The following is a 16,180-nucleotide window of genomic DNA, read 5'->3' as shown; positions in this document are numbered from 1 at the left end:
ATTGATATTGAATTAAATGTTTCAAGCAGCTGTATTTTTATCTATCTTACAATATCACAATCAGAAAATGCAAGAATGTTTTTTGACCTTGATTTTATAAGTGCTATGTTCAGCTGGATTCTGCCCAGGATGCCTTTGGGAGTTTTAGCACTTTTCACAAAATTAACGAATCTCTGATAAATGCAAGAACCAGGCAACTCAGAAGACTGTCAGAAAATACATTCGAAGGGAGCTAAACAGGTTGTCAATTATATCTGTAAATCTTTTTTCAGTTCTTTTAAGGTCAAGTGCTTCATATACTTTTAGTCTGAACATTACTTTCCTTAGTCCGTTAAGTTCGTTCATCAAAAAATCATATTGGTAAATCAGAAGAATAGGTAAATCAGAAGAATAATACTGCAGCAAAGTCCAGCAAAAGATGATGAGTGTGGCTATCTTAACTCTTCAGAATGAATGACAGTAACAGAATGGCACTACTGTCAGAGAAAAACACTCCACATAACCTTTATCATTTTGCCAAAACCAACCCACCAGAAGAAATCATACAGAAATTCCAAGTTGGACTTGTCAAATGAATCTTCCATTTAAAACATGAAACAAAGGCATTGCTTTTGCCAAACACTGCTAAGCTTTGCTGAGGCCTCGCATGAAAAACCAAGAGCTCCAACTATTTAGAATTCATATTTGATGTAAAACTTGGGCTTGTTCCCACTTAATGCAAATAAGAGACTGCACGTTACCTTGAAGCTCTTTAAATTAAAAGTGATACTGACACAGAACTGTGCCAAATTAACTCAGCTATGATGAAATGATTATAAAAACATGGTGTTATGAACTGTCTTGGCACTTAAAGACATGATGAAGTCTCCATAACAGCCTGAAAAATTGTTAAAATGAAAATAAAGACTGGTTTTGAAGTCAACATTTTGTTTCCAAAATATTATACTCTTAAGGAATTTAAAATACTAAATATGAGATAGAAAATCAAACAGATGTTTATGTTGAAAAATATACTTTTTAAAAAACTTTTAACATAATGATAGATTTCTAATGCTGACATACTTTAATGTCATAGACTAAAAAATAAATTAGGTATGACCTTTTGGACTATAGTGTTTGGTCTATAATATAACCTTATAACATTAACTTGTATTTTTCTTCACTAAAAAAATAAAACAGCTTTTCTTTCTAAAACAGGTACAAAAATCATGTACAGGTACATGTCATGTATCATTATGAGACGAACTAGAATCATACACAAAAGATGTCCTTAGCAATGCCAGTAACTGTTGTTAAGGACCGCAAAATTGACAGCTAAACAGGAGTTTACATCATACAGGGTCTCATTTTCCAGTGCAAAGTGTACTACCTCAGATACTTCAGCATATCATATGAATACTCTCCAGCTTGAGGAAGACTTCTGCTCTATTATCCACTAATGAGAACCTGTATTTTGAGAGTATATGAAGATTTTTTGAAGGGTATGTTCAACAAACAGCCACAGTTCTACCAGAAGTAGCTACTTAAAGTGGTAACAGATAAATCCCAAATTCCCTATCACATATATTAGGAAGCAGGGAAGTCGAATTCTTCAAGGAAAATTATGTTCTGAAACCATCAGACAGGCTTCACTTAAAAACTAAATTCATACACAGATACGGGTTTGTATGCATCACTTTTCCCTTCCCTCTCATTACTCTTCAACCCAGTTAACTCCAATTAAATTTATTAGTATAAGTATTCAAACATTTCCATGAAAACAACTGATCAACTGGAAGACAGAGATCTTACTGGTGTGTTCACTGTGTGCTCAGAAATACCTACTAGACTTCAAATAACCTACATGGAAGAGAACATTTGTGAATACCCAAACCGGGAGAAGTCATGACGGGAGGTATGGGAGCTGCAGGGTGGGGGGGAAGAGAGGCTAAATATGCATGAGTGCCCAGATCAACCTGTGGAATACATAAACTCAAAGAAATACAAATAATTCCCAGAAACAGTTGAGGTGGACAAAAAGTGAACAAACCAGAGAAGACTCGTGGAAACCTGCCTAATTTCCTCTGAGCACACAGTCCACCCACTCAGCAAGCTCACAGGGAAACCCAACTTGCATCACTGTGACTCTCAAGCAGTCTGTTCCTGGGAATGCCTTGAAGAGGCAATGGTTTTCCCAATTTGTGGCCATGAGATGACCAGACTGTTTTGGAGCTGGAACTCCTTATTTGTCCAAAAATTTAAAAATTCAAGGGCTTTTTTCTGACCCAGAAGACATCTTCAACTACCAACATTTTCCATTAAACGGTCCACCCTTCACCACCTACTCCTATTGTTCAGAAAACCTTCATTCTGGCATTTTCTAAATTCTAAACGCTTAACTTTGAAACATGCAAAAAGCATTGTGTGTTTTGGAAATTTGCAATTCTACAGTCTTGCAGAATTGTTAAACATTGTTATACTTCTTAGAATAAATGTCTATTTAAAACAAAGCAAAAAATGCTAAATTAACAGCTTCAAACCCTTGTACCTACTCTACTGTAGCTGAAAAACATTACAGGTTGTCATCCTCCATTTGTATCCATTAGTAAAGGAGGAGAGGTGCTTTTCTTACTGATTTAACTTATATTTACTGATAGAAATGAAATGTGTCATCCTGAATTCTATTTAAGGATCACATTTGTGGTATGCTCTAGTTCTCACCAACATTTTCTTTTCACTTTTCCTGGCCTGTTTCCTCCAACAGGTTTCCTTCCAGTCTTGCAAGCTTCCCAAGTCCTTCTTATCCAGTAAAACCAATCTGAAACCCAAACTTTTCATTCAATTCACTTTATCATCACCCACACCATTTGTCTATCACACTGGCTACTTCCCCAACAGGACTCTAAATCCTGTTGATTTCAGATCTCCTCCCTTACAAACACTCACATTCAAATCTATGTCCTTCCTTAAACTTAAACTGATTAGTCACTATTATACCCTCCCCCAGCTCCGTCAAGTATCTTTCCAGCTAATCAATAAATCATTCCCCCTAACCTAAATCTAAATTCTAAAACCTTCAGAGCTCTCCCACTACACCTCGGTTCCTCACCAGATTTGTCCCATGTCTCTTGCATCCTTTTTCAGTTTTTGATGTGGCTTAAACCTAATTTATTTGTCAATTATTAGGCCAATGTTGGGCCATGGCCCCAACTCATGGTTTCCTAGATCCTTTTTTTACATCCGCTTCTCAGTCTTCCTAAACACAGAACTGTGCCACTGTCTAATGAGTAGTCTGTTTCTATCTAAGAGTCCCCATTTTCTTCTCTCCTTTCCTGGCGGGTTCCAACCAATAACTCTGCGATTAGTCTGCATCTGGTCCTGCCTTCTGATAGACCAAAGGAAAAAGGGAAGGCTTGCAGACCATAAAGGGAAAAGACCCTAAGAAGCAATTGGCTAATTGCACGTTATAAATGAAGTCTTAAAATTCTCTTTTGCCAGCAACTTTAAGTTATTCTCTACATTAAAAAAAGAAATTTAATTCATGTTCAAATCACAGAATGGACAGCTATTATTTGCTCACCTGAAATATTTGTTTCAAGGAGAAAAGTGCTCGTCTCAGATCCCGTCCATTGGAATTGTAAAGTTTTTCTGGAAAAAAAAAAAAGACAACAGAAAGAAGTTCAGCATAAACAAAACTGACAACATAGCTAAAAAGTAGTACAGATTTCAAAAGACTTCGAGTGGAAGAGTCATAGTACCCATTTCCCTTTAGATAGACTGCTGTTAAAGAAAGCTGATTTGATTTTTACATATACAGGACTCATTCATTAAAAAAGTGCAAGTAAAACCAGTGTTTAGTTGTCTATAACTTCAGATGGCATCTCCCAGGTAAATTCACAAATCAGTGAGAAACAATGCTTTAAGGAGTTTTTGAAAATGCCTAGAAATACTACTCTTTCTGCATGAGGGTAAATTTAGGGCTTATTGAAAGTACCAGATTAGTCTCAAAAGACTCAACTGAGAGCACTCTTTGCTTTTGTTATCAAAGCTAGAGCCACTGAATCCCATCCTTGTCTGCCTTCCCTCTAGACATTCTTTTCTCATGTTCTCATCTTTCTATTGTTAAATCCTTTCTGCAACGGCGATGAACGTTAATACCAGAAATAGTCGGACAGTCTGTTCTAAGCATAATTCAAAACAGTGTTTTATTCTCGTGAAAACTGATCTTGATCTTTTTCTAAATGAAGCAGAAGCCTTCTTTTCATCATCCAGTACTGAAATGTATTGCTTAATTTATTCCCCTACTAATGCATACTCACAGAAGCAATTTAAAGAAGACAAAAGCAACTCCTCTGTTATCTTTCTGAACCCTGCCACAACGTTTGTGCCTTTGGAACAAGTCTTGGACTGTACATCTCAAGGTTATTATTGCATATCTAGAAAGAATTTGAGACTATACATGGATGGAGCAGAACGTATGCTCTTCAGGTCTTCCTGGTCTACTATGTTTGGCATATCTGATAGAGAGAGACTATATGCAACACTTCTACAGTCCTAAATTGAATTTTACTATACTAATGAAATCTGAGGACAATTACAAAGGAAAATCAAATCTTCACGGTCACCTCTCATGACACACTTTTCCTGACCCACAGATTATCATGAAAGGACCTTCTCTGCAACAGACAGTGGTCAGCAAGTCATGAGATCAATGCTGGAATGCCCATGGAGTGGGAATATTGTTATGAGAAAATGAAATACCAAACCCCAAAGTTTTATTTCTTACTTTCCCTTGCCTGTTTCTCTTTTAATTACCACTTTACACTATACAATCAAATTAAATTTTATTTCCCTCTCTCAGAAAGTTACAAAAAAGGCCTAGCATTTGAGGATTCAATGCATTTATAACTCAGTAATCAATTTTTTACTTCAATCAAAGAAGGCAGGTTTTAATTTTAGAAAAACATTTCTTATTCCCAACAGTCATCTTCAACCAAAGGAAAAATGTGAAGTAAAACTTCAGCAAAACTTACACTTTTTTTCGGTAAACTTTGAAAGTAGCCTTGTTCATCCCTAATTGCCTCTGATTTCAAAGGCAGAATGTGTAGAATTGGCAAAACTATTGTTGTTATAAGTTGTCTCCTTCCTTGCACTGTTTATAGATTCCTGACAAAACACTGAAGGAACGGATTTCACTTCAAGCCATAAACTTACAGGCATACTTTAATTACTCTCGCTTAAAAACGCACTGGCATGTGAAACTACATTTCTTGGCAGGATAAAGAGTAATTTTGTTAGGAAAGCTTAAAGAATAATAAAGGTCTTTTAAGACCCGGTCTGTCAACTTTACATGCCATATTACACAAAATATTCCTCTTTGAAAGATACCTCCATCTGGCATTTGTTATTACTAATTTCCCTCTATTCATAATTCACTAGCATCATTATGAGCAGAATCTCTCCAAACAAGGCAGTACATTATCATCTTAATTAAGAGAGGCACCACTTTTTAAAGTGCTGGCAACTTTGTACATAAATATCAATATCCTAACAAATGCCATCTGTTGGTCTTGGTCTTAAACAGGAACAATCATCATCCCGGCCCGGAGTAAAGTCCTAACGAACCATTGTTATGATACCATAACACTGGTTGCTTTCATTGGTGCATGCAGATTTTTGGTATGGCTCAGAGGAACAATGTTGAACATTTTTCTTCTTGGTCTTTTCACAGAGCATTAACATCATCCTTGGCAATCAGCACAAACAATGCTCTCCCTGCTCACGTGTAGCAAAGAGGACAGAAGTTATTAACTGCAGCTCAGAAAGGGGTCTATCATTAGAGCTGAAGAGTCAGTAACTACTGGAAGTATCAAGCTTGGCAAGAGTAGTGGCAACAAGACAGCAGCAGGTATTGCAAATGCTTGAGCTGGTCTGACACCCCTTTTGAGGAGCAACAGTCCAGGTAAGCAATCTCATTTCTGACATCAACTACCAGGGCGCAGCAATCTACACAGAAACAATTTACATTTGCAGATCCCTCCTCACATGAAGCTAATGTTGTTGAATCAGCTCAGAAAGACAAGAAATACAACTCTTCACCTGGTATTCTTGCACATGGGTAATATGGGCAGTAAGTCTTGGCACCCACTTCTTACAGTGTTGGCAACCATCAGAAATATTCACAGAGCATAACCCAAGGAGGAAAGTGAGGTGGTCACTCCTTGGACTCATGCTACATCAGATATTATGGTTTAGAAAACCACGGTCCAGGTTGAACCTCACCCAGGGCAGGAAAGCCTGCGTAAGCCAAGATACTGCATGGGTCACTTTTATAAAAGCCTGTACTTTTATTGTATTTCTGTGTGATGTTTTTTGGAAAACGATAAATGCATACATCAGATTACAGCTCAGGGACACTCAATAAGATGCTCTCAAGGCCTTACAGGATTCCTATTTGTCAACAACAACCTTAACACCACAGGGACTTCGGGGCTCATCCCCAAAGCCCCAGACTGCAGCCAAGGCTATGAAAATGCATCAGCAGAAACTGAAAAGCTGAAATAATTTGTAATCTCTTTTTCTATGGTAGAAAGTAAAATTAAAAAAACAGAGAGGGAAAGGCACATATGATGTTTTCACACTGAAGACGATTCAGAAACCAGACAGCAAATGCTTTTTAAACATTCACTGTTCTACATAAGCAATTTAAAGCATTTCCCTTTTTAAACAGACAAAGAAATAGCCTTCCATGCTAAAGCACAGAGGTGATTGTAATTCCCATGGTGCATCCCTGGCAGAGTTGTCTTCAATTGAAACAAATGGTGCCTATGGCTTCGAAACAGGAGTCCAACCTGCTAATATCACCAGAGCCAAAAAATTTCGAGGTGCTCCAGAGACAGCTCAAAAGACCTACCTGCTCACTGCTTTGTTATAATGTAGATAAGCTTGAATACATACACCAGGACTGCTTTATGCCAGAAATTGAACTTCCAAAATTCAAACAGGAACACTTGCTGCTACACCTGTCCCTAAAACTTCATGAGGCCCTCGGTAAAACACATCTCCCATCCTTTCCCAGGTCAGGTACAGGTTGGAGACATACTACACTCATACACTTCAAAATTAGAGAAGATAAAACAGATCGGGGAGTTTGAGATATCTGACTGTATTTATGTATTAATGACTGAATTTCTGACAGTTATGTCCTGATAAGCTATGGTATTGCAGTTCTTTTTTACTACTTTTTCTCAAGAAATGAAGAGCTGCATCCGCAGCTGTGAAATAGGTTTAACTGCAGATACCTACATGATAGAAAATTCTCCTGGTGGTTCCCTCTGATGTTAACTAACACTAGAGGGCACTGCTTATTTCTTTATTTTATGAAAGAAAAGGCACTCTGTCCCTCCATGGGCTTCCCACTGATTGAGCAATACTCTTTAGGATGTTGAGTGTGTACTTCATTAACCTTGAAATCCTGCTTTTTATCTTTAGATTGTAGGACATCCTGAGAAATTAAAAAGCATCAGCACTGCCAACCTCAAACATTCAAAATCAGAGTCAACTCTTGGGAAGCTATCTGATAGAAAACTAGGTACTGGTATGGGCTTGAGTTTATTTACCTTTCTGTAACAAGCAAGAGTCACATTTGTTAAATTATCCTTCATGTCATAACGGGTAGGTGTATATCCTTGAAAGACAAAGAGATTTCCTTAGTTCATCTCTTCTTTCTACAGGCAGAGCATCAAAGATAACTGGGCTTCTGATACAGACAGTGAGATACCACATGAGAGGCAGCAACACACAAGTGCCTATTTTCTTGCAATGGCAGAACTTTGGTCTAGAGAAGGCTTCACGCTCTAAAGGAAAACCATTATTTATTACTCTGGGGTTTTGTTTGCTTTTACTTTTGTAAAAATAACTCTCCTAGAGAGGAAAGGAAAACAACTCATACTGGGTGAAAAGGAATTGCTCTAGGTGAATTTGGTACAAACATGGTGGTGAAGGCGAGGCAGTTTGGTTTGTAATCATCACCTTTTCAGAAAGCAAGAGAAGCCTTTAAAATTTTATTTTATTTTTTTTTATCAGCTTTCAAAGGGGTTTCTGTATTTTCAAAGACAACTGTCAGAAGCTCAAATTTTGTTGGGTATTCTTCTCTTTTGATTACTTGGGAAAAGAGACATTTTAAAGAAAATAATAACTGGTCTTTATATTCTTACTGGAAATATTTTCTTCTGCTTTCTATAGGAAAATCAGTGTTTTAAATCCACAATAATAAAAAAAAAAAAACCAGAACTGACTGAATATTGCTTGGTTCAGTCCCATGTGTTACACCTAACCTCTGACCGACAGGGTACCATCCTCCTCCCTTCCTCTTCCATCACACCCATTGAATTAGTCCCTGGGATATAGTAATTTATGTAGCATCAGCCTTTTGAGCTATTGGCAAAGGCTTGTGAACATCTGGCTGAGCACAAATGGGAGTTGCTCTGCTTCACTTGCTGCTGCCTGAATGACCTCCACGTCTCCCATCCATGCCTCTTTTCTTTCAACTATAATTTCAAGATGAAGCTCCTTTCCTTACAAAAACATAAAGGGAGATTAACTCCACATTTGATTACATTAGCAGGGTACCTGGTGCAGATCTAATTAAACAACATTTGAAACATTTCCTGCCATTCATTTCTAAAATCCTTGCATGGGATGGAAGCAGCAATATTCTCAGGCTTCCACTAGCCACCTGCAAAATGGCTAGTACTTAGAAACTAAAAACTTAATTCTTGTCGCTGCAACAATGAGTAAAACATTATTTTAAGTGCTCACTAGAAAGAAGTATTAGTGATAGAAGTAACAGTAATAGTCTTTTAGAATTTAAATGAACTGCCTAAGTTTCCACCCGCACTGATTGGGGGAAAAAAATAGTCAACAAAGAAAAACGTTTACAACAATAAAAGAACCTCTTTCTGCAAATGCCAAGTACCACATTTCCAAATTTACTACTACACTATTCCAATTTTAAATGGGTGTTATTCTATCTGAATCAATTTGCACAATTATAAAACTGGGTAAAAATGTGAGCAGCATGGCAACAAGTCAAGGCATACAGGTCCAATCCTGTGAACAGGCTTCAGGAAGCAGCCTGGTAGACTTCATTGGGCAACTCGAGTGGGCCCATGGGTACATATAGTGCTGCAGTTCTATAAAACAACTGTATATAAAAGTAATTAGTGCAGTGTGCCAGTCTTTCACTGTATGTCAAACAAATTAAAGCAGTCCTCTAAGAAAAGACCTGGTCCTGTGCCAGGAATAGGCTCTCTTTTTAGCTTTGCTTTTGTTCACAAAAGCTAGTCATAAATGTGTTGGCCAGACAAGGCACTCTCCTTTCCTCCCAGACTCCCTAGAAAATACACGGAGAAGGGATTCATTCACAGGCACAATGCCCACTACTGCATTAACACAATTGCTGCTTCTTTTGAGATTACTTCATTTTACATGCTACAAATCTTTGTTTTTTCTCCGAATTTGATCTTATTTTCTCTCTATAAATAGTTTTTTATGCATTAATTAGTGCAACACGTCACGTGTGAACTCAAGATATATATTCTCCCACTGATCCAGAGATAAACAATTAGCACTTAGTGAGGAAAAGGAGTTTCCTCACAATAAAGGACCCGAGGCCAAGCAAGCGGCTGTGTACAAATTTCGGGAAGCCTGGCCACGCCAACGCCAAGCCCACGTCACCGTCAGCACCGACTGCTTTGGAGGAATGTGCAGGCTGCCTCCAAGGAATGCTGCCCCGGCTCCTCGTCAGAGCAAAACCTCCCTCCCTTCCTTTTCATTCAGACGCACAGCAGCTGCTTAGCTAATTATCCGGGACAGTGGGTCCCCTCAGTGAGCAGGGTCCTTTGCCCCCGCTGGGAGAGGGGGATCCTTTGTGGGGAGAGGATCCTATTACGCCTGCATATGAGAAGAGTTCTCTTTCAAGCCTGCATCCTTATTCCCTTCCTCTGTAAAGGGCCCACAGGTGGGGAGTGGGAGGAGGGAAAGCCACAAAATAGCCTTGGACATCCTTTCCTATCCCATACCCTAAAGCCACATTGGCAGGGGCTTAAAGCAGAGGGTGCAAAGAGCCACCTGCAAACCCCAGGGAGCCTGTGGGTTTGGACGGGCAGGCAGGGAGAACTCCACAGCAGGATCTCCAGTGCGAATGAAAGATTCCCAATACAGCCAGCACTTCAGAGCAATTCTGTACACTTGCACTTAAGGAGTTTCCTGCCTCTTCAAGGGCAGAAGTCTGCTTTCCTGCTGCGGCAAGAAGCAACCGACAGAAACAGTCCCCTGGATTTCCACAGAGAGAGCACACAGGGCAGAAACCCCCTTCGGGAAGAAGGGTTGGAGCTAATCTTTTTTGAACGTTTCTCTGAAGCACCGACATCCTAACTTCTACCGCAAGGGAATTAACATAAAACTGTCAGCACAAGAATGATTATACATTTAAACTCAGTGAGAAACGCATCCGCTCCTCCAGGTGCAAGCATCCTCCCCATGAAGTGTACCCTGATTCTTGCTCCTGTATTTCCAAGAGAGATGACATGAGATTCAATCTTCTGTATAAAAAGGAGTAACAATAAGAAAACTCCAGAGGACTGAGGAGAAAAGTTATGACCTTGAGGATGAGGAATCAGAGACGTCCAACAACAAAGAAACAATGCAAAGAGAAGTACAGAAGAGCAGAGCGGAGATCAGTAAGAGGGAGAACAGACATCAGGAGAGGTGAAGGTCTGGAGTGCCACTAATAGAAAACCAGTAATGCTTAAAGAAAGAGTAATGCTTAAACAATCACCTACAGAGAATTAAAAGAATTAGGAAGTATGGAGAGATTGAGTGAGAAACTGAATCATCTGTATAAAACAGATAGAAAAATGATCCTTTAAGTATAGGTCATCTTCTTTCTCAACACATCATTCCTGAACATCCTGGAGACTCCCCCAACCCTCAGTTCGAGGTTTCAGCCAGTGCTTGAGATTCATTACCAACATACAGATATACTACAGCAACATCTAAGTAATTCAGTGAGATTTAAAAGAAGGACGTTTTTACACAGAGCTGGTAGAAAGGACTTTCCAGTCTTTATCATACTCCACTCTGGGAGCCTAACAGGTCTAAACTGATTTCTCCTCTCGACCATTTCTACCAAAGTTCTGTTTAACCTGCTGGGCTTCAAGCAAACCATATGTCACGGATAAACCATTAGTCAGAGTTTCCCCTTCACTAAGCTCTAAATTACTATCCCTTTGCTCCTGTAGACCCATCCACATGCACGTGGAACTAGGAAGAACATTTGTCACACTATCTGTACACACTATGGCAAACAAATGCCAACAATTTATGCTAAAAGGAGATGCTAAAATGCAGCAACTGTTTATATAGTTCAGTGCAAAAGGAAACCTTCATTTTCATCTGCTGGATCCTGGGGGTTACAGCTATGGAAGCTGGTACTCTCTATATGTTGCACTGTGGTATGCTAAGATCTTAAAAACTGACGGTGTCAAAATTTCCTTTCACTATTTCCATTTCTAACTTAATGTATTAAGGCCCTGCTTACTCATAAGCAAGTGAAAGAAGGACATATAAGCTGATGAGGGCTGAGAGCAGGGTAAAGCTGGCTGACAGAAAGGGCTAGTACTTTTTCCCTTATTTTTATACCTCTGTGCTCGCTACTCTTTTCCCAGCTCTGTACTGCAGAAACCCATCTCAGTTGTCTTCGACTGCTGCTGTGGAAAAAAGAACATAAGCAAGAAAAAAATCCAACAGCAGGAGAACACAACAGCAGGTTTTACTTAAATTATGAAGTAAAAATTAGAATGGGACATTAAAACCCAGAGTCAGCATAGAACCACTTAACTGCACAGAAAGCAGCAGCAACAACCCCAAGACACTTGAATGGCTCAAGCATTTTTGTGATTTAAAAAGCCCAGGCTTTATAACTTTGTCATCTCTGGAGAGATAAAGAAAACACAAGGGGTGTTCATTGCAGAAAAGCCAGAAAAAGAACTGGCTTTTGTGGTGAAGCTGGAGAAATTATTGCCAGGCCAATGCCACAAAAAGCATTTGCTGCCCTCTATGAGCTGAAAGCTATGAACAAAGTGGAACAGCGAGGCATCTTTGAATCCACTTATCACTTGATATATCACCACAGCTTTACTTTACGTTTCCAAATTACTTCTCTCACATGTATCCCTTCTGATTTTGCAAGCTAGAAAACAGAATTCCCCTTTACAGTTACATTTCCCATCCAGTCTGATACCTACTGATAACTTTGGACACAATGGGGAAAGCCTGCTGTTGAAAACAATGGCAGTGAAATAAGTACATGGAGTAGGTCCACGGGCACAGTACGGATCTAGAACAAATTGCTCAAGCAGCTCGGTCTTCCTTCCTTCCTTGAAATAAAAAGCAACACTAGAAAGGCATATTCGAAAGTTACAGTTTTGCCAACATACTACCAAAATAAAGATCCTCTGCCTCTTCAGCCTATTCATTTCAGCTATGGAACAGGCATCACAGCATACTTCCCTGCAATGATTTAGTTATACAGGTCCTCTCCACTTGAATGCAAAAGGCACTAATACACTCTTTAGTTCTGAAGTGCAGGAAACAGCATTTCGGGTTGATAACTTCAAAGGAAGGCACTTCAGCATGCCCAAAAAATGCTGTGACCGCTCTTCGGTAAAAGTCAAAGGGTTACAGAAGGGAAAAGGCTGCGTAGCAAGGTCAAATATTACAGCACCGTATTACAGCAAGTGGTGATGGAAAAGACTTAAGAGGTCATCTTGTTCATCCCCCTACTAATGCAAAATTGTTCCCTGGAGAGTAATACGGTAGGAAAGTAGTTGTTATACTAAAATATAGGTTACATAATTCAAGAGAATGGGGCCAGGGAAAATTGCTAGAAAAGAAAATAATATAGAAGAACTTACTGCTTTCTTTAGAGATTACTGTAACCCAATCTGAAGCTAAAAAATAATCATTTAAAAAAAAAGGATATTGAAGCCAATCTTTAACGTTTGTTTCAGTTTATAACCAGGTCTCCAAATTGCTGACCTGTATGCTTGTGCTTGAACAAGCACATCAGTGCCTCTTGGATTACAAGTACTTAATTACAACATGTTAGTCATGATTTGAGTTTTCTGGTTTTATTCCATTTTAAACACAATGCCAACATGCTGCCCTGTGCTCAATCAGTATTTGTAAACAAAGAGCAACAAGCAAATTATAGCAACCTATCACCAAACAAAACCCAAACCAAATACTTAGGCACACACCCGCTATCCCTAGAATTATGGATGCCTTATCTGTGCTGACAGCTTGGCAAGAAGCAAAACATCTGAGTGCAAAGACATCACAGGTTTGTGCCAAGAACGTGAATGAGCTCCTGAGCTTCAAGTTCAGACCAAGTTTTACTGTTGCGTAAGACATGCCAAAATATGTCAGAAGCTCTATCTCCAAGACTACGTTGTTCCAGTGATCCCAGCCCAACCTCAGGAAGTGCATCAGGATTTAACCAGTCTTTGGACCTCAGAGGATGCAGCTTCCTAATTAACTGCATGTGTTCAACTCCATCAGAGGTTGTTTGAAAATTTAGACAGCAAGTATGGGCCACTCATCTGATAGCAAGGCAACAGGCAAAAGAGCATCAATTGCAGCTGACGGTGAAAATCTGATAAAGGTGCTTCTCAGACTGCTGCTAGCAATTGCAGTGGCGTGTGCATCTTTAAATACCTGAACCTGCATTGCCTACATGCATGTGAGACTTTCCAATCACACACCCACACTGCTGAAGTCAATGGGTTCCAACTCAATGCTGGGTTTTCTTTGACCATTTGGAGTGGCCAGGACCAAGCATCCACAGCAAAATTCTCACATACAAAAACCAGTAGATGTGCCTGTGACTGAGACACACAACATATATTAAGGATTAATATTTATTTGTACTTCAGCATCGCTGAGAGGCATCAGCCACGCAGCCATGAGGAACCCTTCTGGAAAGCTTCCAGAGGGGGCATCTGACTCCAGTGGAGCTTCATCTATAGGATTTTTTTTCCCCAAATTAATTAAAAAACAGAATAAGCAAAGAATTCCAATGGAAATGCCACAGCATCTCAAGGATATCTATTTTGACATTTCACTACATTTGCTGATGATAATATTGGTTTCTAAAACAGTTTTTTAAAATTTAAATTTAATTTTCAGACCTCCTCAGTCTGAAAACTCTTGCAACATCTCTATAGAACAGCCTCTTCTTTATGTTAAACAATTTTGTTGTAGCTCATCTTTCCTAAACCTCTGATAGTCTTTGTGCTTGTGTACATCCTCTAATGAATTCCCATCTTTAAATGCCCAAACCCAGACACAGCAATTCAACTGAGGCTTTAGTGATTTTGAGTAGAGGAGAAAGAGCATTTCAACAGACAAAGACTTGGGTTTGCTTTAGTATTACAGAGTCACACAGCAAAGAACAATCCTTTAAGTAATAGTCTCATCGTTCCTAGTAGATGTGATGTTAGTCAAAAACAGTAGGCTAGTTAACTAGCTTTCTTCAAATAACTTGATCTTTTTACATGTGTCTTGATGCATTTTAGGGTTCTTGAAGGATGCTTCTTTAGAATACTTTAAGGACATAGTTAAATTAACAGAAAGTAAGTTAACAGAAGCTGATTTGCAACAGAGAGAGAATGAAGAAATATCAGATGTGTAGAATGACAGAGCGCAGCACAAATACTTTTAGCAGATGTCAAAGTAATTCAGGGTCAGCAAGTTTCCCATCATTATAAAATTGCTGGGACACATGAAAAATGCACCATTTTGGCAACTGAAAGGAAAAGAAAACCCCACTAAGATCTCAAGCTAAATCCATGCCAATGCATGAATCTCATCTGATGTGGGTGCCAGGTCAAGCACATGGCCAGTCCTCATGCAGTAGCCTGAGGAGGCTCGGAGGTCCTCGCGATCTGCTGGACAACTCACTTCCCAGCATTTTTACCTCTGCTGCACCACGTGCCTCACCACCTCCAGGGTCACACTGGCATGTGTTGTGCCAGCCACCTGCACCCATTGCTGCTGCATCTGCCATACTGTGCCTTACAGCAAGAGGGACATAAACAGGCACCCCAAGAACGTGGCACAGTGATAAGCATAACACAGTAGGAAGGGAGGTAACAGCATGGGTGAGCCAACAGTCTCAAGCTTCACATGCTGCACCCAACAGCCCTGTAAGAGACCACTGCAGTTGCTATCCTCTACTCCTATGCAATTTATTTGTCCTTCAATTGCTGTTTTTAATTACTGCTCAGACTGTTGTGAATATTGAGGCTTCTCCAGCACTGGGAACACACCTTCATATTCTGTTAAGGAGCTGTACATCAGACTGCAAAGATTTAACAGTGGAAGTACTTAGGTACTTCACATCGTTATAAAAATGAGGTAAAAGCACGGTACTGCTCCACTTTCCAAGTACCACGACTAGAATGAAGGGAGGTGCCCAAAGCCACTCATATTAAAATCAGGAAATTACTGATACAGACTGTATTCGTCAAGTGGGAACTTCACTATTGGAAACTCTCCCCCAGTTTCACAGGTGAAAAATATCCCAGATTGTCCAGGAACAAGATGTGTGATACTCGTAGACTCCACAACAGTATGGATGGATGTAAGAGTGAGAGAAAATACAAAGAAAATATCTAAGCAGCCATTTCACCCACACTGACAACAAGACAAATAAAAACCTCTGTGCTAAATGCCTCCCTCAGCTGCATTTGGAAATCGGTGAGTTTGTTTAAGTGCATTAGCCACACAGGTCCTATGTAGCAGCATGAGATAAGCTTATATACAAAACTACCCACTGCTCTGGCGACAGACTTTCCCTTCTGAAGCAAAAGCTGGACAATGCCTCCCCAAGCAATGGTGCACAGCCCACTGGGGCAGCAGCTCTTCCCCTCTCTCACCATCTGCAGAGATGGAGGCAAGACAGACCCTGGAGCACACCTAGCCTCACTTAGACTGATTTCCCCCTTAAGTTTTTCCCCCAAAACCTCCACATCAACAGTTTTCCTAACAATTTAAATGAAAAGTCACTTAAGCTATTGGGTTCCTTTCCATATGGCTCAGTCTTGTGCTGGTTCAGGGCAGTTTCCAGGCAAGTTTG

General features: G+C 39.7%; 1 protein-coding gene across 10 annotated transcripts in view; it reads right to left on the bottom strand.

Moving 5' to 3' along the window:
• FHOD3 (formin homology 2 domain containing 3) overlaps positions 1-16,180 on the bottom strand; it is a 415,016-nt gene that overhangs the window by 224,209 nt on the left and 174,627 nt on the right. For all 10 annotated transcript variants that reach the window (XM_074875159.1, XM_074875167.1, XM_074875176.1 and 7 more), the window contains exon 4: positions 3,560-3,627. In XM_074875159.1, coding sequence (XP_074731260.1) covers positions 3,560-3,627 — 68 coding nt within the window. The remainder of the gene's footprint in view (positions 1-3,559; positions 3,628-16,180) is intronic.

The sequence above is a fragment of the Strix uralensis genome, chromosome 1 (assembly GCF_047716275.1).
Source record: "Strix uralensis isolate ZFMK-TIS-50842 chromosome 1, bStrUra1, whole genome shotgun sequence".
Classification (NCBI taxonomy): domain Eukaryota; kingdom Metazoa; phylum Chordata; class Aves; order Strigiformes; family Strigidae; genus Strix; species Strix uralensis.
This window is presented reverse-complemented; position numbering and strand designations above follow the sequence as displayed.